Source organism: Physeter macrocephalus, chromosome 8 (genome assembly GCF_002837175.3).
Source record: "Physeter macrocephalus isolate SW-GA chromosome 8, ASM283717v5, whole genome shotgun sequence".
Classification (NCBI taxonomy): Eukaryota; Metazoa; Chordata; class Mammalia; order Artiodactyla; family Physeteridae; genus Physeter; species Physeter macrocephalus.
In genome coordinates this window covers 81,226,112-81,248,184 of record NC_041221.1, presented here as the reverse complement: position 1 = coordinate 81,248,184, position 22,073 = coordinate 81,226,112, and the positions used below count along the sequence as shown (strand labels likewise).

The 22,073-nt window shown below is 34.1% G+C and overlaps 1 protein-coding gene across 3 annotated transcripts in view; it reads right to left on the bottom strand.

Moving 5' to 3' along the window:
- Positions 1-22,073, bottom strand: part of ZFYVE16 (zinc finger FYVE-type containing 16) — a 55,427-nt gene that overhangs the window by 5,088 nt on the left and 28,266 nt on the right. For all 3 annotated transcript variants that reach the window (XM_055086641.1, XM_055086642.1, XM_028493033.2), the window contains 10 exons: positions 21,709-21,831; positions 20,444-20,599; positions 19,209-19,433; positions 16,581-16,663; positions 15,352-15,456; positions 14,838-14,985; positions 13,107-13,187; positions 3,056-3,218; positions 2,018-2,123; positions 908-1,075 (listed from right to left, as the gene is read on the bottom strand). In XM_055086641.1, the coding sequence (XP_054942616.1) occupies positions 908-1,075; positions 2,018-2,123; positions 3,056-3,218; positions 13,107-13,187; positions 14,838-14,985; positions 15,352-15,456; positions 16,581-16,663; positions 19,209-19,433; positions 20,444-20,599; positions 21,709-21,831 (1,358 nt within the window). The remainder of the gene's footprint in view (positions 1-907; positions 1,076-2,017; positions 2,124-3,055; positions 3,219-13,106; positions 13,188-14,837; positions 14,986-15,351; positions 15,457-16,580; positions 16,664-19,208; positions 19,434-20,443; positions 20,600-21,708; positions 21,832-22,073) is intronic.

Below are 22,073 nucleotides of genomic sequence, written 5' to 3'. Positions count from 1 at the left end.
GCTGTTCATCTGTATAGCCTTTAAAGAACTGACAGACATAAGCAAATGTTCCCCTGAGTTCTGTGAGCCGCTCAAGCAAGTTAATTGAACCCAAGGAGGATGGGGTCATTGGAAGCTCTGATCCATAACTGGTTGGTCAGAAGCACAGGTGATAACTGACTGGCATATGAAGTGGGGGAGGAGGCAGTCTTGTAAGAGCTGTAGGATCTGATGCTGTCTCCAGGTAGATCAAGTCAGAATTGAGTTGAATTCTTGGACACCCTGCTTGTGTCTGAGAATTGCTTCCTGGGGTGGGGGAAAGCCTCCACACATCTGGTGAGCAGAAGTGTTTTCTGTGAGTAGTGAAAGAGACACACAGGAAAGACATAGGAGGGAAGAAATAGGTTTTTCCCTACATAGGAGGAAAAAACTGAAAATTTTCCTTTTTTAACATTTTTAGACTTTTGTAATTTTAAGTCCCATGAATATAGAATTTAGTCAGCATAATTTAAAAACCTACTTATCAAGCAGGAATGTTGTGGAGCAGGGGTCAGCAAACTATGGCCTGTGGGCCAATGTGGCCCACCAACTGTTTTTGTAAACAAAGTTTCACTGGAACACAGCTAAGCTGTTTAGTTTACATACTGTCTACAGCTGCTTTCACACTATAATGGCACAGTTAAGTAGTTGTGAAGAAATCTGACAGACCGCAATGCCTAAATTATTTACTGTCTGACCAAAAAAAGTTTGCTGGCCCCTGCTGTGGACAGTAAAGGAGATAATGTACAGGAAGTGTGTACCGAACATTAACATTCAACAAACTTTAGCTCTCTTCAGTGATCTCAAAGTAAAAGGTTAAAGAAAAACTTTTGATTATTTTAATATAAGATATATTCATTTCAAAAATACACACAAAAACATGCCTCACCATATCAGTGTCAATGGAAACTCTGAGGCCAATTTTATTTATCCCATTACTCTTTAGAGTTTTCAGGTGAGGGCACAGTGCAGCACTACAAGCCATGGCTATTTCTTTTGCAAACTGATAACGAGTTGCTGAAATAGATAAATCCTGGTCCTTTAGAAAGTAGAACACCTGAAATGTATTTAATTAGGAAACAAGTCATGATTAAGATTAAAAGTAGCTTTAAAAATGCAACAACTGCTACCTTCAATTCAACTTTATGAATAAAATTCCAATGTTAGTGCCATGAAATTCACTAGTTAGGAACATTATATATATAGTGTATATATATATACACTATATATAGCCTGATCTATAGTATAAGTAAAAACTTAAAACCAAAGATTAGGGAATATGGGAATGACTTAGCTATTTTTGCCTAAAGTTAACTTGTAGCAACAAAAGCTTTGTTAACTCAGTTTAAAGAAGGGTACTAATGAGCCCACCCTATAAGATCACCATCCCATAAGGACATCTTAATGAAGTTAGGATCAAACAAAGAAATAATGTTCTATAATTTCTATACCCTCTATAGTTTCTATCTTCTACATGTGTAAAATCACAAAGAATACCTAAGAAATCAGTAACATTGATTGTCTGACCCAGGAGGTAGAGTGAGGGGGAGAATGGAGGTAGACTAAGGGGCTGTGAGGCTACAGTTTCATATTCTCTTATGTTTAAAAAACTGGAACATGCAAAACTAACTTTCATATGTGAATGCTGATTATAAACTGATATCTATAAAATATTTTATTTCTTGTAAAATAAGAGAAAAATGAAAACACCATGGTCAAATAACATGTTATTGTACAAACAAAGATGGCAATGCCATGAAAACTTAACTGTGAGCTGACAGGCAGTACCACCATACAATAACCTGAAATGATCCTAAGGAAATGCAAATCTGGTGTATATAAGGCAGTCTGGGGTGGAGATATGTGTGTCTCAAGGTGTAATGAAAGTGTAATACGCTGTACTTAAACATTCAGAGGTTGAGTACTGCGAAATCTCCAAATTAACAAAAACGTATCCAAACACAGCATGTAAATGGAAGGAAACGTCTTTCTAAGTTACCTCAGTACACTTCACAATCTTCTCATCAGTTTCAAAATCTGCTTCCAGTTTTATTTTTTCACTTGGAAATCCTTGTAATGATATTCCATCCACTGAACTAATAATACTGCAGAATAAAATATCATAGAACAGATTTATTTAATACCAAAGTACTTTCTATGAAGTAAATTATCAGGCTTGAACAAATGGAATAAGGATAAAAATTATGAAAGCTATAAATTTAAAGCAGCAGTAAGACATCTCAATTATACAAAAAATAATTAAAACTTAGCTCATATTCGTTTACCAAGATTTCTTGATTGTGTAGCAAATTATATCTACTTTTTCATATGCCCAATTCAGACCTGAGGTTTAAAATACCTTAGTCTCCTAACAGAAAAGCTGTCTCATGAATTGCAAAACTCTATTTTGGAATCCTTCAGCATTAGCCCTCCTCTTCCTTTTTTGCTCCAGATCCCTTAGCCAGTCTCCAAAAAAGAAAGAAAATGGGTAACTAAAGAGAGGAGGGAATGGCGGTAATATTCTGTAAAGCCTCTAATGTACATATTATTGAATTCAGTTGTTTGCATTTACAGTGGATCAATATAATACAGAATAAACACCCAAAGGGAATCCATTACTTATTTGATAAAAATAATCCTAAAATAATTCCATGAAAATACATATCTGGTATATAAAAGGCAGTCTGAGGGGGAAATATGTATATGCCTCAATGTACCATATAACAGACAAAGTATCTTGTCTTTCTCAGACCTGGCATCAAGCCTACACTGCTACACAATGCACATTTTATCATTTGCCCCCTCCCAAACTGACCACCCTTTAATAATTTACAGCATCCTGGCTAAGAAAACACACATGATGCTGGTTAGGTACATTTTTGAAAAAAACAGACTGCATTTATTAATTAAAGTATATGCATTTAAATTAATGGTATAATTCTATATTTATTTATAAAATATTTAAATTTGTTAACAGGATGTTTTTATCCTTTCTCCTCCATCAAATCAATTACATTTTGGTAAAAAAAATTCCTACCCTTTGTTTCCTTTTTCTTCAGAATCTACCCAGCAGATGTCCACATATTCTCTCATGTCTACAGCATCAACTTTCCCACATGTAATTTTAAAGTCTTTTTGTTCTCGTAGAGCTAGCCGCAAGCCATCCATGGTCTCTGGAGTTATTTGTACCATTAAGCCATCTAAAAATGAGAGTTATCTTTCACATTTCTTTTACTGAATATAAATTTATATGTCTAAGCCATAAATTTTGCTATCAAAATATGTTCTGTGCAAGTTTTAGACCATCTGTTAAATCATCTTGATGGTTGTTTTCTGTTAGGGAATATGAAAAATATTTCACAATGTTAAGGATTCTTTTTTTTTTTTAATGGTTAAACAAATAAAGGTGAGAACTTCCACTTCTGGCTATGATGAAATAATGATGCCAAACTGCCCTTTCATTATGGTAACCAACCATAAAACTAGACAAAATATATGAGGCAACTGTTTTCAGGTTCTGGACAACAGGAAGTACAATACCATGGTCCCTACAGGAAAACTCAATAGGTGAGCCCATAACTGCCCAGGCTCTCTGCTTGGGGAAAATTTCTGCATGGTGACCAGTAAGCCTACAATTGCTCTACTGGGCTGAGAAGTCAGAGATAAGAGTTTAGGGAAACCTGAAATCTGTGGTCAAGACACTAAAAAGGGGAGCATCAAGAGACTGTGTTCAAGGACTTTTTGAGTCCTTGGACTAGAACTGAGAACACATTAATAGAGTGACCCTAGATGAGGCATAACAGAAAATGGCTATTATATGGTTGGGAACAGAACGGAGATAATAGAAGTCAAGCAATGTTGGGGGATATTGGTAGTCTAGACCAACCAAAATAGACATTAGCACCTCATTAACCTGAACTGTGCAATGCCAAATCAAAGCTCTTACAAAATCTACAGGCAAAACAGATTTGGAGGATGAGTCCTGCCAGACTGTAAACACCTTAGGATATCCATAGATCCATCTGTTAAAAAAATAAAAGATAAAGACTACACAAGCTCAGGGTAAGCAGACATAAAATGCCTGCTTAAACATAAATAAGCCTTCTTCAGCAAAAAAATCCCTTTCAAAAAAGCTAAAAGAATCTAAAGTCTCTAAAGCATATCAATAATGACAGTACATAATAAAAAATTACCAAAGACAGGAAAATGTGAGCCCCTATAAAACTGAAACTAACCATGAGATGGCCAAGACATTGGATTAAACACAAAAACACTTTAAAATATCTATTCTAAAATATATTCAAGGACCTAAAGGAAAACATATTTAAAGAATGAAAAGCAAATACTGGCTAAATGTATAAACAGATTTTTAAAAATCTGAACAGAGAAATAGAAACTGGAAAACCCTCCCCCCAAATTCTGTAACTGAAAAGTATAATCCAACTAAGATAGAAACCTTAATGGATAGGCTTAATAGTAGATTGAAGATGGCAAAAGAATCAGAGAACATAAAGAAAGGTCAACAAAAGTGATCAAATCTGAAGAACCCAGAGAAAAAAGAATGAAGAAATATAAAAAGAGCACCAAAGACCCATGGGATGGTATAAAACAGTCTAATACAGATATGGATTACATATACATAGATAGACTATCTCCCAGAAGGAGAAGAAAGATCAGGACATTTAAAAAAATGGTAAGAAATTCCCCAAATTTGATGAAAAATATTGACACACACATCCAAGGAGTTCAATAAATGCCAAATAGGATAAATACAAAGAAAACTACATTGAGGCACACCACAGTAAAACTGGTGAAAACCAAAGATAAAGAGGCTATCTTGAAAACAAACTGAGGAAAAGCACATTAAACACAAGGAAACAAATATAAAAACTACTACTGACTCTTCACTAGAAATAATGAGGGCCAAAAGACAATGAAATGACATCTTTAAAGAAAATAAACACTTTCAAAGCAGAATTTTATATCTAGCAAAAATACCCATAAAAATGAGAATGAAATAAAGACAGCTTCAGAAAAATGAAAAGCAAGACAACATTAGATAAATGAAAGCCAGCCAACTTGTATTACAAAAAATACTAACGACTTCTTGGTGTCTGCTCCATGTAAAGAGCTTGGAACTTGTCACTTCCATCCTCACAACAAGAAAAAAGCTGAACAATAAAATACCTAGGAATAAACCTAACTTCTATTCAACATAGTACTGGAAGTCCTAGCCACAGCAATCGTACAAGAAAAAGAAGAAAAGGTATCGAAATTGGAAGGAAAGAGGTAAAACTGTCATTATATGCAGATGACATGATACTCTATGTAGAAAACTCTAAAGACTCCACACAAAAACTATGAGAACTGATAAACGAATTCAGCAAGGTAGGAGGCTACAATATTTACAGAAATATTTTGCATTACTTTAAACAAAGAAATATCAGAAAGTAAAAAAAAAAAAAAAAAAAAAAAAAAAAAATCCCTTTAAAAATTGTATAAAAAAATACCTAGGAATAAACCTGACCAAGGAGGTGAAAGACTTACATGCTGAGAACTATAAAACATTGATAAAGGAAACTGAGGGTGATTCAAAGAAATGGAAAGATATCCCATGCTCTTGGATTGGAAGAATTAATATTGTTAAAATGGCCATACTATCCAAGGCAATCTACAGATTTAATGTGATCCCTATCAAATTACCCATCACATTTTTTACAGAACTACAACAAATAATCCTAAAATTTATATGGAACCACAGAAGACCCAGAATTGCCAAAACAATCCTCACAAAAGAACAAAGCTGGAGACATAAGCCTCCCAGACTTAAGATAATACTACAAAGCAACAATAATCAAAACAGCGTGGTATTGGCACAGAAACAGACATATGGATCAATGGAACAAAAGACAGAGCCCAGAAATAAACCCATACACCAACAGTCAATTAATCTTTGACAAAGGAGGCAAGAATGTATAATGGAGAAAAGACAGTCTCTTCAACAAGTGGTGTTGGGAAAGCTGGACAACCTCATGTAAATCAATGAAATTAGAACACTTCCTCACACCATATAAAAAGATAAGCTCAAAGTGGTTTGAAGATCTAAATATAAGACATGACACCATAAAACTCCTAGGAGAGAACATAGGCAAAACATTCTTGGATGTAAATCATAGCAATATCTTCTTAGGTCAATCTGCCAAGGCAAAAGAAACAAAAGCAAAAATAAACAAATGGGACCTAATCAAACTCAAAAGCTTTTGCACAGCAGGGAAGCCATAAACAAAATGAAAAGACAACCTACAGAATGGGTGAAAATATTTGCAAAGGATGCAATGAAGGGTTAATTTCAGAAATATCCAAACAGTTCATACACCTCACTATCAAACAAACAACCCAATCAAAAAATGGGCAGAAGACCTAAATAGACATTTTTCCAAAGAAGACATACAGATGGCCAACAGTCACAAGAAAAGACACACACACACACAATGGAATATTACTCAGCCAAAAAAAGAATGCAATATTGCCATTTGCAGCAACATGGATGGACCTAGAGATTATCATACTAAGTGAAGTCAGAGACAAATATATGGTATCACTTATATGTAGAATCTAAAAAATAAGACAAATGAATTTATTTACGAAATAGAAACAGACTCACAGACATAGACAATAAACTTATGGTTACCAAAAGGGAAAGGGAGGAGAGGGATAACTTAGGAGTATGGGATTAACAGATACACACTAATATAAATAAAATAGATAAAATAACATGGATTTACTGTATAACACAGGGAAATATATTCAATATCTTTTAATAACCTATAATGAAAAAGGATCTGTAAAAAATATATATACATATGAAAAACTGAATCACTTTGCTGTACACCTGAAACTAATACATTATTGTAAATCAACTATACTTCAGTAAAATTTTTAAAAATAAATTTAAAAAAATTAAAAAGCTGAACAAACATAAAGTGAACAACTCTTAGATCTATCAAGAATTGATGTCCCAGGGCAAACTGCTGCCCTGAAAAAAGGAGCAAAATCAAAACCTACCACAAACAACCCAACAAAAATAAAACATATTTCTCCTTACTTCTTATCACATATAATGTGACATAAGAAATGATTGAATATATCACATTCCATCATCAGCAGACATATGGCATACAAAATGGAATCATAAAGCTCACTTACTTTTAAAAGGTATTACTGAAAAACATGGATCTAGACAAGAACATTTACAATCACTGCTTCCACTGGAAGTACTAGCCAGTAAACAATAAAAATAAATTAAAAAGCCATAATGGCTGTAAAGAAAGAAGCAAAAACTATCATTATTAATAGTTATAAAAAACTCTAAAAGAGTCTATAATAAATTATTTTAAATAATGTAAGTTTAGCAATATAGCTGGTTATAAGATAAAAATACAGAAATCAATTAATTTTTATTTTCCAGCAACAAAAGATAAAATTTTTAATTAAAAAAGATATCCAAGAATACATTAAAAGGATCATATACCAAGACTAAGGGGGATTTGCCCCAGGGATGCAAGGATTTTTCAGTATCTGCAAATCAATCAATGAAATACACGACATTAACAAACTGAAGGATAAAAACCAGATGATCATCTCAATAGAGGCAGAAAAAGCTTCTCACAAAATTCAAGATCCATCTATGATAAAAACTCGTCAGAATGTGGGCATAGAGGAAACATACCTCAACATAATAAAGATGCCACCAGAAAACTACTAGAGCTCATGAATGAATCTGATAAAGTTGCAAAATACAAAATTAATCTACAAAAATCTCTTGCATTTCTATGCACTAACCACAAACTATCAGAAAGAGAAATTAAGGAAATAATCCCATTTACAACTGCATCAGAAAGAATAAAATACCTAGGAATAAACCTACCTAAGAAAGTAAAAGACCTGTACTTGGAAAACTGTAAGACACTGATAAAAGAAATTGAAGACAACACAAACAGATAGAACACAGATATACTGTGTTCATGGACTGGAAGAATTAATATTGTTAAAATGAACATACAACCCAAAGCAATCTACAGATTGAATGTAATCCCTATCAAAATACCAAGGGCATTTTTCACAGAACTAGAACAAATAATTTTTTAATTTGTATGGAAACACAAAAGACCCCAAAGAGCCAAAACTATTTTGAGAAAGAAAAACAGAACTGGATGAATCATGTTCCCTGACTTCAGACTATATTACAAATGTACAGTAATCAAAACAGTATGTTTCTGGCACAAAAACAGAACCATAGATCAATGGAATAGAATAGAGCTCAGAAATAAACCCATGCACTTATGATCAGTTAATCTACAACAAAGGAGGCAAGAATATTCAGTGGAGTAAAGACGCTCTCTTCAATAAGTGGTGCTAGGAATGAATGAAATTAGAACATTGTCTCACACCATGTACAAAAAAATAAAAAACTCGAAATGGATTAATGACCTAAATGTAAGATCAGAAACCATAAAACTCCTAGAAGAAAACACAGGCTGAACACTCTTTGACAGAAACTGCAGCAATATATTTTTGGATCTGTCTCCTAAAGCAAAGGAAATATAAGCAAAAATAAACAAATGGGAACTAATTAAACTTAAAAGCTTCTGCACAGTAAAGAAAACCATCAGCACAACAAAAAGACAACCTACCAAATGGGAGAAAACATTTGCAAATGATATGACCAATAACAAGGTAATATCCAAATATATAAACAGCTCATACAACTCAACATCAAAAAAAAAAAAAAAACCTGATTAAAAAATGGACAGAAGACCCGAATAGATTTTTTTTTTCCAAAGAAGACATAGGATGGCCAATAGGCATGTGAAAAGATGCTCAACATTGTTAATCAGAGAAATGGAAATTAAATCCACAATGAGATATCACCTCACACCTGTCAGAATGGCTATCATCAAAAAGAACAGAAATAACAAATGCTGGAAAGGATGTGGAGAAAAGGGAACCCTCCTACAATGTTGGTGGGAATGTAAATTGGTGCAACCACTATGGAAAACAAAATGGGGATTTCTCAGAAAACTAAAAACAGAACTACTATATGACCTAGCAATTTCACTCCTGCGTATTTATCCAAAAAAAACACAAAACCACTAATTCAAAAAGATACATGCACCCCAATGTTCATAGCAGCATTATTTACAGTTGCTAAGCAACTTAAGTATCCAAAAACAGATGAATGCATAAAGAAAATGTGGTGTATATATATACAATGGAATACTACTTAGCCATAAAAAAGAATGATTTTGTGATATGCAACAACATGAATGGACTTGGAGGGTATCATGCCAAGTGAAATAAGTCAGACAGAGAAAGACAAATACTGTATCATATCACTTATATGTGGAATCTAAGAAATAAAACTAGTGAATATAACAAAAAATAAACTGACTCACAGATATAGAGAACAAACTAGGGGTTACCAGTGGGGAGAGGTAAGCAGGGAGGGGCAATATAGGGGTAGGGGATTAAAAAGTACAACCTAGTATGTATAATGTAAGATACAAGGATATAGTGTACAGCACAGGGAATATAGCCAATATTGTATAATAACTATAAATGACTATAACCTTTAAAACTTGTGAATCACTTTGTTGTACACTTGAAGTTTACATAATATTTTATATCAACTATACCTCAATAAAAAATAAATTTAAAAAATTATAATGGCATTTACATTACACTAAAATTGTAAAACGTAAATAAATAGATACCATTTACATTAGCAATAAAATCTATGAGGTACAGGAATAAATAAGAAATGATATTCAAAACCTATACAAAAACTATAAAATTTTATTGGAAATGAATATTATTAAATATTATGTAAATAAATCGAAGGTAGCCAATGTACATGGATAGAAACAATGAAAATAGAAAATATGCCAATTTTCTCAAAATTAAACTAGAAATATAATGCAATTCCAATAAAAAGTCAAATGGACCTTTTTTTTTTTTTTTTTTGGCAGTACGCGGGCCTCTCACTGTTGTGGCCTCTCCCGTTGTGGAGCACAGGCTCAGCGGCCATGGCTCACATGCCTAGCCACTCCGTGGCATGTGGGATCCTCCTGGACCGGGGCACGAACCCATGTCCCCTGCATTGGCAGGCGGACTCTCAACCACTGCGCCACCAAGGAAGCCCCCCAATGGACCTTTTAGAACCTGACAAGTTGATCCTAAAATTAACATGATAAAACAAAGGGCTTAGACTGGCCAGAGCACTACTAAAATGAGGAATAAGGCATGTGTGTGGCATCAGAGATGGGAGGACTTCCTATAAAGCTATGTAACTGAGATAGTATGGAGGATGATATTAGTGAAAATGCAGACTAAGAACTTCCGAAAATACTCTACTCCATAAAAACAACAAGGAAACCAATAAAATGTCAGAAGAAACTTTTTCGAAACTCTGGAAATTAACCAAAGGCTTGCAGCAATCTGGGGAGTATTTATTTTAAAAAAATGCAGCAGGAGAGAAGCAAGGAGAACTACAATCCTGCAGTCTGTGGAACAAAAACCACATTCACAGAAACATAGACAAGATGAAAAAGGGAGAGGGCTATGTACCAGATGAAGGAACAAGATAAAACCCCAGAAAGAATTACAGAACAAACACCTAGAGGAATTGAAGAACAAATAAACAGAGATGAACAATACAATAACTGAAATGAAAACTACACTAGAAGGAATCAATAGCAGAATAACTGAGGCAGAAGAACGGATAAGTGACCTGGGAGACAGAATGGTGGAATTCACTGCCGCAGAACAGAATAAAGAAAAAGGAATGAAAAGAAATGAAGACAGCCTGAGACCTCTGGGACAACATTAAACACAACAACATTAGCATTATAGGGGTCCCAGAAGGAGAAGAGAGAGAGAAAGGACCCAAGAAAATATTTGAAGAGATTATAGTCAAAAACTTCCCTAACATGGGAAAGGAAATAGCCACCCAAGTCCAGGAAGCACAGAGAGTCCCAGGCAAAGGTTAACAGCTGATTTCTCAGCAGAAACTCTACAAGCCAGAAGGGAGTGGCATGATATATTTAAAGTGATGAAAGGGAAGAACCTACAACCGAGAGTACTCTACCCAGCAAGGATCTCATTCAGAGTCGATGGAGAAATTAAAACCTCTACAGACAAGCAAAAGCTAAGAGAATTCAGCACCACCAAACCAGCTCTACAACAAATGCTAAAGGAACTTCTCTAATTGGGAAACACAAGAGAAGAAAAAGACCTACAAAAACAAACCCAAAACAATTAAGAAAATGGTCATAAGAACATACATTATTGATAATTACCTTAAACGTGAACAGATTAAATACTCCAACCAAAAGACACAAGATCGCTGAATGGATACAAAAACAAGACCCATATATATGCTGTCTACAAGAGACCCACTTCAGACCTAGGGACACATACAGACTGAAAGTGAGGGGATGGAAAAAGATATTCCATGCAAATGGAAATCAAGAGAAAGCTGGAGTAGCAATACTCATATCAGAATAGACTTTAACATAAAGAATGTTACAAGAGACAAAGAAGTACACTACGTGGGGGACTTTAACACCTCACTTACACCAATGGACAGATCATCCAAACAGAAAATTAATAAGGAAACACAAGCTTTAAATGACACAATAGACCAGTTAGATTTAACTGATATTTATAGGGCATTCCATCCAAAAACAGCAGATTACACTTCCTTCTCAAGTACACACGGAACATTCTACAGGACAGATCACATCTTGGGTCACAAATCAAGCCTCAGTAAATTTAAGAAAACTGAAATCATATCAAGCATCTTTTCTGACCACAATGCTATGAGATTAGAAATCAATTACAGGGAAAAAAACGTAAAAAACACAGACACATGGAGGCTAAACAATACGTTATTAAATAACCAAGAGATCACTGAAGAAATCAGAGAGGTAATCAAAAAGTACCTAGAAACAAATGACAATGAAAACACAATGTCCCAAAACCTATGGGATGCAACAAGAGCAATTCTAAGAGGGAAGTTTATAGCAATGCAATCCTACCTCAAGAAACAAGAAACATCTCAAATAAACAACCTAATATTACACCTAAAGCAAATATAGAAAGAAGAGCAAAAAAACCCAAAGTTAGCAGAAGGAAAGAAATCATAAAGATCAAAGCAGAAGTAAATGAAATAGAAACAAAGAAAACAATAGCAAAGATCACTAAAACTAAAAGCTGGTTCTTTTAAAAAAAACAAAAAAACCTGGCAGGAACTTGATTAAAAACAGCAAGTTTTGTGTCATTTTAACTTTCCTATTCCCATCTCCTCCTCTCCAGCACAGCAGAAGCCTAAAAACCAAAGCCTGAAATCATAGTAAAAACCATCATCTTGGTATCCACTGGAGAAGGCAAATGGGGCTGGAACTCCTTCAAAACCTCATTACTGGAGAGCTGTCGTTTTCTGACTTGTCAGGTGGTCCCTGGGAAGACTCCACGTACAATGTCTTTATTTGACCAGACTCTAAGCTTACCCAGTGAAAAAAGTCTTTTCTCGGGGAGCATTTGTTAAAAACAATTAGAGGCCAGTGATCAACATCATAGCTGCCTGTGGCAGCAGATACTAGTAGAGGCAAACGATAGGCCAACCAAACACTTAAAGGAAAAGCTGGGGAATAAGATGTCCATAGGGCTTTGAAAGGCTCTAACATATATCTGGGAATTTAGAAGGCCCCATGCATGTGCAATACTGTGTGCATGCCCAGGGTGTGTGCATGCTAAGGAAAGACCTGAGAAGACCCTAAGCTCTCACCTCAGACTAACCTTTAGGCTATGCACAAGCAGGAAATGCAGGCTAAGGCAGAGTTGTCAAGCTTGAGGTAGGCCCAAATATTATTCATGTTCTAGTTCTTGGCTGAGTGATGATTTTACATAAGTTTGTTGTACTATGCTTTGTAACTTACATATATTCTTTTGTTAAGTATCAAATACATTTTTAAAAGGAGATGGAAAACATCTTTACATTAAACCAATCTTAAAGATGAAACTCATACCTTCAACTATGCTGGACTTAGCAAGAAATCCTGAAGATGCTTTCAGAGCTCCATTGAATACCACAAAACTTGCACCTGTCACTAATTAAAAAATACAATAATTATGTTTTAAACTGCTCTTTTTATGCTATATGATATTTGTTAAATGCATAATGTGGAGCATAGCATATTTTAAGTACCTGATAAACGCCATGCCCATACCACTTATATTAGAATAACAAAAAATACCAAACAAAATAAAGTTACGATAAAATATTTCATAAAGGTTATTTAATGTTTGTATCTAATAATTGATGGCTGTTGTACTATTTACAGTGTTTGTATCAAGTGAGGGTATGGAAAATCAAACATCCACTACTGTTGAGAGCATAAATCAGAACAATCTCTATGGAGGACAACTTGATAAATTGCTATTAAAATTACAAACACATGTATGCTTTGACATACAAATTCCATTTCTAGGAATTAATTGCAAATATACAAGGTTATTCATAGTGCATTTTTATAAACAGCCAAGGATTGGTAGCAACTGTCCATTAATAAGGGACAATTAAATGATGTTCACATATAAAGTGGAAAGTTATGTGCAATGTGAAAGTTCTTTATATACTAACAAAGAATAATCTCCAAAAGAAAAAAAAAGGTGCAGAATGGAACAAATGTTATGACTTGTTTAAAAAAGTGGAAGAAAGGTGTATGTGTGTGTATGTGTGTGGTGAGGTGGTGTTTGCTTATATATACATACAAGCAAGAAATCTCTGAAGGGATATACCAGAAACAGATAACACTGGTTTGGTTGCCTGTGGGGAGGGGAAATGGGTAGTTTGAGGGTCTAGGGAGGAAAGGAGATTTTGCAGTGTGAATATTTATAGCTTTTGAATTTTATACTACATAAATATTCATCAAATAAATATTAAATGGCTGTAAAATTTTAATGACAAAAATGTCAATAGCATGTTAAGTTAAAAAAGCACAATACAAAAGTAAATATCCAGTATAAAATCATCTATTTAACATATATATCAATATAAGAAAGAAATATATTAAAATGTCAACAAAGGCCATATTTTGGCACTTTTTTTCCTTTTACTACTTCTTGAAACGTATTTTCCAAGTTTACTACAAATGAGTATACATACTTTTATAATCAGAGGAAAAATTTTTATTAGCAGCCAGAATGTCTATTTTAAATGTGTTATTTTACAATAATGTATTAATTTTTTGGAATACTTACTTCTACTTAACTTTCAATTTGTTAGGCTCTCTACTGCAAGGATTTGGTAATCACAGCAGTCACTGAGGCCATTCAGCCGAGTAATGTCATTCACATCACCATCTTTATCATTTTTATATTCCCAGCCACTTAACAGTTTTACAAATTATTCCTCATCCTTATCTACCCTGTGCTCCCCACTAAGAGGAGCTGGAGCAGAGAGCAAACAAAGGCAAAAAATACCTCACTCCAAAGACACCCACCATATGGGACACACTAAACCTGAAGACATCAAAATAAATACTGTATTCCAAGTTTTTAAACCTAATGTTGCCCAAGATAAACACAAATATTAGAAGCAATTTTTTTGTTTGTATAGCTAAAAATTTAAAGTATACTGTTTTATCACCATCAATTCAGCAATAAGTAAGATATCTACATATAGATATATTCCTCTTTGAAAGGAATTCTACTTTTTGAGATGGTTTTATGGATTGACACTAGGAACCAATACTCACCTTTTCTAGGATGGCCAGTAGCACTGTTGGCCTGTGTTTGATAAACTCCATCATTCTGTATACAGACTAGATGAGAATCTGCTTCTGTACTAAAACTAGCTCCAATGCTAATGACATGCTCATTAGAAGAATTTATTACTTTCATTACCTGGAAAAAAACAATACGCATTTAGAAACATTTTTAACATTTTGTGCCTTTATTAGTTACAATAATTCAAAGAGTCACATTTCTGACCACCTTTATCAAGCTTTAGTCTGGAGAACTCCCTGAGAATGTGATAGAAACAAATGTTTTAAAATAAAATCACCTCAATTAAAAGACAGATAAAACAGTAAGAAAAAAATGAAAAAATAGGATTAAACAAATCCTCTATTAGGAAACAAATCTAAAATTTCAAAAATAAGTTTTTTTGTCATTATATATTAGTCCAATTCAAAACAAATTTGACACACTTCTAAAGAAATCTAATGTTCAACAATTATCTCAAAACTTGAATAAAGCAATTATACTTACATCACTGTATTTCTTCCGAGGTATTTTTATGCAGCTTTTCCCCATTTCCATATGAATCAGTAGCTGATCTATATTATGCAAGGTATACTGGTAATTTCGAAGGTCCTACATAGAATAATGATAGTTCCATAAACCTTAAACTACTATCCATGAACATTTACCCATTCATTAAATCCTTTTTAAGAGTATCCATCATTTTAAAACTTGTGATACATAACTATCAAAACACCATCCAGAAAGCAATAGCAACTTCAAAAACCAGCTAATTCTTCCAGCTACTCTGCAATAATAATAAAGAATATCATTCTCAGGAAGAATTCTGTAGTATTTGAGGGTGATCTCTTTCTAGTTACAGATCTTCCAAAACAATAGATTTTCAAACCGAACATGGATAAATAAAAGCAAGTTGGGCTTCCCTGGTGGCGCAGTGGTTGAGAATCTGCCTGCCAATGCAGGGGACACGGGTTCGAGCCCTGGTCTGGAAAGATCCCACATGCCACGGAACAACTAAGCCCATGCGCCACAACTACTGAGCCTGCTCTCTAGAGCCTGCGAGCCACAACTACTGAGCCTGCGTGCTGCAACTACTGAAGCCTGCATGCCTAGAGCCCATGCTCCGCAACAGGAGAAGCCACCGCAATGAGAAGCCAGCACACCGCAACGAAGAGTAGCCCCCGCTCGCTGCAACTAGAGAAAGCCCACATGCAGCAACGAAGACTCAACGCAGCCAAAAATAAAATTAATTAATTTTTTTTTAAAAAAAGCAAGTCCACTGAAATACATTTCTATAATAAAAGGTAAACACAAAATTACAGAAATTAGAGGTGGAAGGGAATCTGAGATCATCTAATCCAATACTTCCTATTAAAAATGAGGTGACTTGAGCCACAGTTTGCTCAAAATCATCAAATTGATTGACTTTACTAACTCTTATACTAAGGCTTCAACAACTGTGTGGATCTCACATTACCTAAATGTGTAAGCACTGCAGCAGAATGAATCAAAAGGCAATTTGAATCAGGTATACATAAATTAGGACGTGTTCTAAAAAGCACTTCATCAAAAACAGAGGCCATTTATGTTAAATGAATTAGGATTTATTATAAATGAACTTTCATTATACCAAATATGTCAAATTAAAATAGAAAAATATAAGTATGTAAAATTTGCTTAATGAATTGTTAAAGTAACAATATAAGAACACTTAATAAAACAGTTCAATTACTCACAACAAGTAAGTTCATAATAGTGTGTCCTATTTCTCCAAAAAGAGGTTTTCGGCCTCTGATACTTGTTAAAGGAGCAGGATATGCTATACACAAGAATAGAAAACTGGTTACCATCAACAAAAACCAAAAAAAGTCTTAAATTTATTACCTTTAATTTTCATTTTTCAAACATTACGGATAAATATCACTCAACCAGTTCTCTGGGGAAAGTAAGAAATGACATTAACCCATACCATGTATCTACCAGATGCTACGCTGAACTGGGACCTATACATACATTATCCTATTTAAACCCTATAACAACCCAATGAGGCAAGTATGTCTACCCCTACTTTACAAATGGGGAAGTAGAGACACAGATTAATAACTCTGCCTATGGTTTCTAAGTTAATTACTGGTGAAACAGATATGAAACTAGGCTTGGCCTGATTCCAAAGCATTTAATCTTTCATCATACATGTTGTTTCCAAACATTATGATGGCTAGAAAATTACCATAACTGGCTAGACCTACCTCAAGTTCTCATAATTTAAAAAGAAATATTCTGATAATTTAAAGCAAAATATGAAGAATTCAAGATTTTTAAGGCATTTGTAATTAATGTTCAATTGTGTGAATTTATGGGTGATAGTAAACTTTTATAGTTCTTGGGTCAGCATGATAAAAGGAACACATAGAATCAGAGAAGTCAACGCAGAGAAGAAGTGATATGGAGTCTGTCACCTAACTACTTTACTGTTTCTTTAGGACACTATAAATATTGCGCACCAAAAAGGAAAAGTACCTTGGTGGCAATGCAGCGGGAATTCTGGAAGAAAAGGAAAGTGAAAAAAGGAAGGTAAGACTATTTCTATGATGATAAAAATCGGACACATTTTTAACCCAAGAATTAACCTGAGAATTTCAGTTCTCAGCTTAGGTTAAGCAAACAAACCTCTCTAATACATATTATACAAATATACCTCCTTAAAAGTCTAAGAAAACACACATGACATTATCTATTTTAAAAAATTAAGTCAGGGCAACTCACATCTTTGCTATTACAAGCATATATTTTAGTTTTAAAAAGGACAACTAAGTTATTTGGATGACAGAGAGTACAGAAAGAAACATAAATTAGTGGTAAAACACATTAAAATGATGAACAATATGATTAAGGTAAATGCTGACTTTTTACTTCATCTTTTATGAATAAGAGAGCATCCTTTGCAACTTGATAGAGGTAATTTTATCTAAAACAGTAATTTTCAAAAGGTTATGGCTTAGAATGACATTCTGTCAGAGTTACAAACGGACCTCATAAATCATCTAATCCAACATGTAATGGTGTTCCAAATAGTCTCAACATAAAAGCGTAGGTAATCCCCATTTGATTAAGATTAGCTAAGTATTTTGATCTAACCTTCCATAAAAATAGCATTCAAATATTAGTATCAGAGACAAAACGTTAGGCTGAATGGATGAAACACTTGGCTCAGAATGAAGTCTCTTAAGCTCTTTGGTTCACACAGTACAAAACCTGAGATGAAAGTTAATTTTTACTTCTTGCACCACAATTTAATAGTATCCCATATTTAAATCTTAAATGGTAAGGACCAACCCCTCAGAACAGAGAGTTTAATAAATTAGCCAAATAGATTTAAATGAGTATCTCTTTCACTGAATTTGTCCATTTTGAAATAGTAATGGTCACTTTTATAACTTCTCTACATTTAATTTTCCTCCAAGAACATACCTATTAAATTATACAAGAATCAAATGCCTAAATTTTCCTTAGATGTGATGTACTTCACATGCAACAAATAAATTATTCTTTAAAAAAGTGAGGGATATGAGGATGTGGGGAGAGGGAAGGGTAGGCTGTGACAAAGTGAGAGAGTGGCATGGACATATATACACTACCAAACGTAAAATAGATAGCTAGTGGGAAGCAGCCGCATTGCACAGGGAGATCAGCTCAGTGCTTTGTGACCACCTAGAGGGGTGGGATAGGGAGGGTGGGAGGGAGGGAGACGCAAGAGGGAAGAGATATGGGAACAGGTGTATTTGTATAACTGATTCACTTTGTTATAAAGCAGAAACTAACACACCATTGTAAAGCAATTATACTCCAATAAAGATGTTAAAAAAAAAAAGTGAGGGATAAAGAAAGGGTACGAATTCAAAGACAGTTGAATACAGAAATAATTTCAACTCAGAAATAACCATACACGTAAGCTTGGACCACTATTTCACAACCATTTATATTTGGCTTTAAGGTGTACACAAATGGGGCGGGAGGGGCAATAATTTACCTTCTTAATATGTAGGCAACATAACAAAATGAACTCCCTACAACAAATACTTTTAAGAAAACTTTTCAAGGTTTTCTATTTTTTTTCTGAAATTCATAAAAAATTTTAAGGTAAGTTAACATAATAATTATGAATATCTAGAAACTCAGGACATAGCAAGGTTGTCTAGACTAATTTGGTAGTAGAGGAGGGCTGTTTTAGAATTTTAAAAGTACATCAAAACAAAAGTAGTCCCATTAATCCATTAAAAATTTATTTTAATGATATGTGACATTCTTATTTACATTCAGCATATTTGAACCTATGTAATTTAGCTTATTATTCTAAAACTTACCTTTATATTCTGCACCCAATCTCAACATTAAACGCATAGGAAAAACCTTTGCCCAGGGAATCTCTAGCTTCTGGATAAGAATTCCACAAAGAAAAGGATTACTTGGTAACAGGAGATCATCAAGTTTCTGAAAAGTAGGTGTAATAAATAGAAATCCTCCATGATCCTTGCTGCTGAGAAAACTCTCAGTAAAGGTAATACTGTCCAAGTTTTCTATGTATTTTCCTAGAAATAAAATCATTTATAAAAAGATTTTAAGTTGTTTTGAAGCAGCATTATGAGTTTGAATGTCCCAGTATAAACTTTCTTAAACAAAAGCAATGTAAAATATTTTTTCTTTATTTCCACTCTTGAAGAAGCACTGAATACCTTGTGTGCACAAAGTTCAGTTATTCCTGAAGATTGGGAATTGTGAACAAAAATTTGAGAATGTTTCTAACCGTTAAGTGTTTTAAAATCAAGTGAAAAGTCATCATCACGTCCCCCAAATCTTATACAGACAGAAAAGTATACAGTGGTCCCCCCTTATCCACAGTTTTGATTTCCATGGTTTTAGTTACCCCTGGTCAACTGTAGTTCAAAAATATTAAATGGAAAATTCAATAAACAGCAAATTTTAAATCTCTCGCTATCCTGCTCTGCCCCATTGGGATGTGAGCCACACCGTGAATCACTTGTCCAGCATATCCACGCTGTATATGCTACCATCCATTAGTCACTCAGTAGCAGTCTCAGTTATGATCGACTGTTGCAGTATCACTGTGCTTGTGTTCATGTAACCCTTATTTTTCTTAATAATGGCCCCAAGGTGCAAGAGAAGTGTTGTGGGCAATTCAGATGTTCTCATACTGTGCCTAATTTATAAATTAAGCTTTATCACAGGTATGTATGTATAGAAAAAATAGTGTACCTAGGGTTCAGTACCATTCGCGGTTTCAGGCAGCTAGTGGGGTCTTGGAACTTATCCCCCGCAGATAAGGGGGGATTATTGTGTAGACACATAAACAGACCAAGAAGGTAAATATATTTTCACTTTTAAAATTAAAAAAACTATAAAGACACTAATTACATAAAATGCTAAATTTAAGGAGACTGAAAATGATGACAGAGCTCTTTTCAGTAATCAGCAATCTCTTCACAAAATAAATCTTTAGTACAGTTAGCACAGCCAAAAGCAAAAATGCCCTTAATTTATCCCTCCCCTGGTCTGAACAGTTCAAAATAAAATGGTATACCTTTCAGAGCATCCTTATAAATGGTGATAAAGAGTCTGAAGATGTCCTTAGGAACAGTATCTTCACTTGGCAAACATAACAATAGAATAATAATTTCTGCCTGTCCCAAGCCGTGCAATCCATTGGTTGAGAAGTACCAATATTTGTCTGAGGAATCTTAAGTGACAAAAGTGTACAACTATAAATGTCAACTTCTATTAAACAAAAAAATTAAATATAATTGTCCTTTGCATGAAGCACAACTTTTTAAACTCCTTAGTTTACCAACATTCTCCTCACAAAAACTTTAAATTGAATTGTATGAGATTAATATAAAAAAGAGAAAGGATGAAAAATTATCTGATGGAGTCAATTAATAAACAATAAAATAAAAGATGCACTAACAAGCTAAAATGTAGTGGGTAAGAATCAGGTTAGTTTCAAAGAGAATGAAAAGCTAAGAGATGCATTATTGAGTATTGAGGACTATTTATGTTTTTGGGGTTTTTTTTTTTTTGGTTTTCTTTTTTTTGTTTTTTGCGGTACGCGGGCCTCTCAGTTGTGGCCCCTCCCGTTGCGGAGCACAGGCTCCTGACGCACAAGCTCAGCGGCCATGGCTCACGGGCCCAGCCGCTCCGCAGCATGTGGGATCCTCCCGGACCGGGGCACGAACCCGCGTCCCCTGCATCGGCAGGCGGACCCTCAACCACTGCGCCACCAGGGAAGCCCGAGGACTATTTATTACTGAGAAATATTTACTTCCTTACTTTTAATTAAGTCTAGTGTCATTTACTTTAAAACCGTCTTTATTGTTGCTAAATCAGGATTCTTGCTTATCTCAATTAGCAAATTTCAGTTTACCTAAAAGCTATATGAAATATGGTCAGCTGGGGAGATTGGGATTGACATATATATACTAATATGTATAAAATGGATAACTAATAAGAACCTGCTGTATAAAAAAATAAATAAAATTCAAAAATTCAAAAAAATATATATATATATGGTCAGCTGTATCATGAGCATCGAAATACAGCTTGTTATAAGCTCATGGCCTTAACCTAGGACTGAATGAAGGACACTAGTAAAAATCTTTAAGCCATTACTTCAAGTCCCACTGCATATAAAACTGCAAAATTTATTTATATTAATACTTGGCTACAAAAACCAATATCTAATACTGCTTATTTTTCACCATTGCCAGTCAAAATTTAACCTGACAATGTAATTAATTATTCAGAAATCCTGCTTACCAATTAGGCAAAGAAAGATGAATCATTACTTACAAAATGCTAACTTGACATTCACAAGTAGATTAGCATTTAGGACAAATGTAACAGGACAAAAACCTTCGCCTTCAAGAAGCAAAATGATCTGCTCGTGAGATGGGTGTTCTTCTACTACAGGCACTAAAACATGAAAATAGTATATTAATTAGAATAAACAAGTCTTCCTGTTAAATATGCCTATAATGAAAAAAACAGATTTATAAATCCACCAATGGCTTAATCACATTTAAAAGCAAAAGCAAACACGTTTTATAAAATCAATCAACACCTGGACAACTGTTATATACTAATTTTTACTTTTCAATTTATGTAAAGATATTAATATTATAATACATATAAATCCTGATCAATTATATTATATA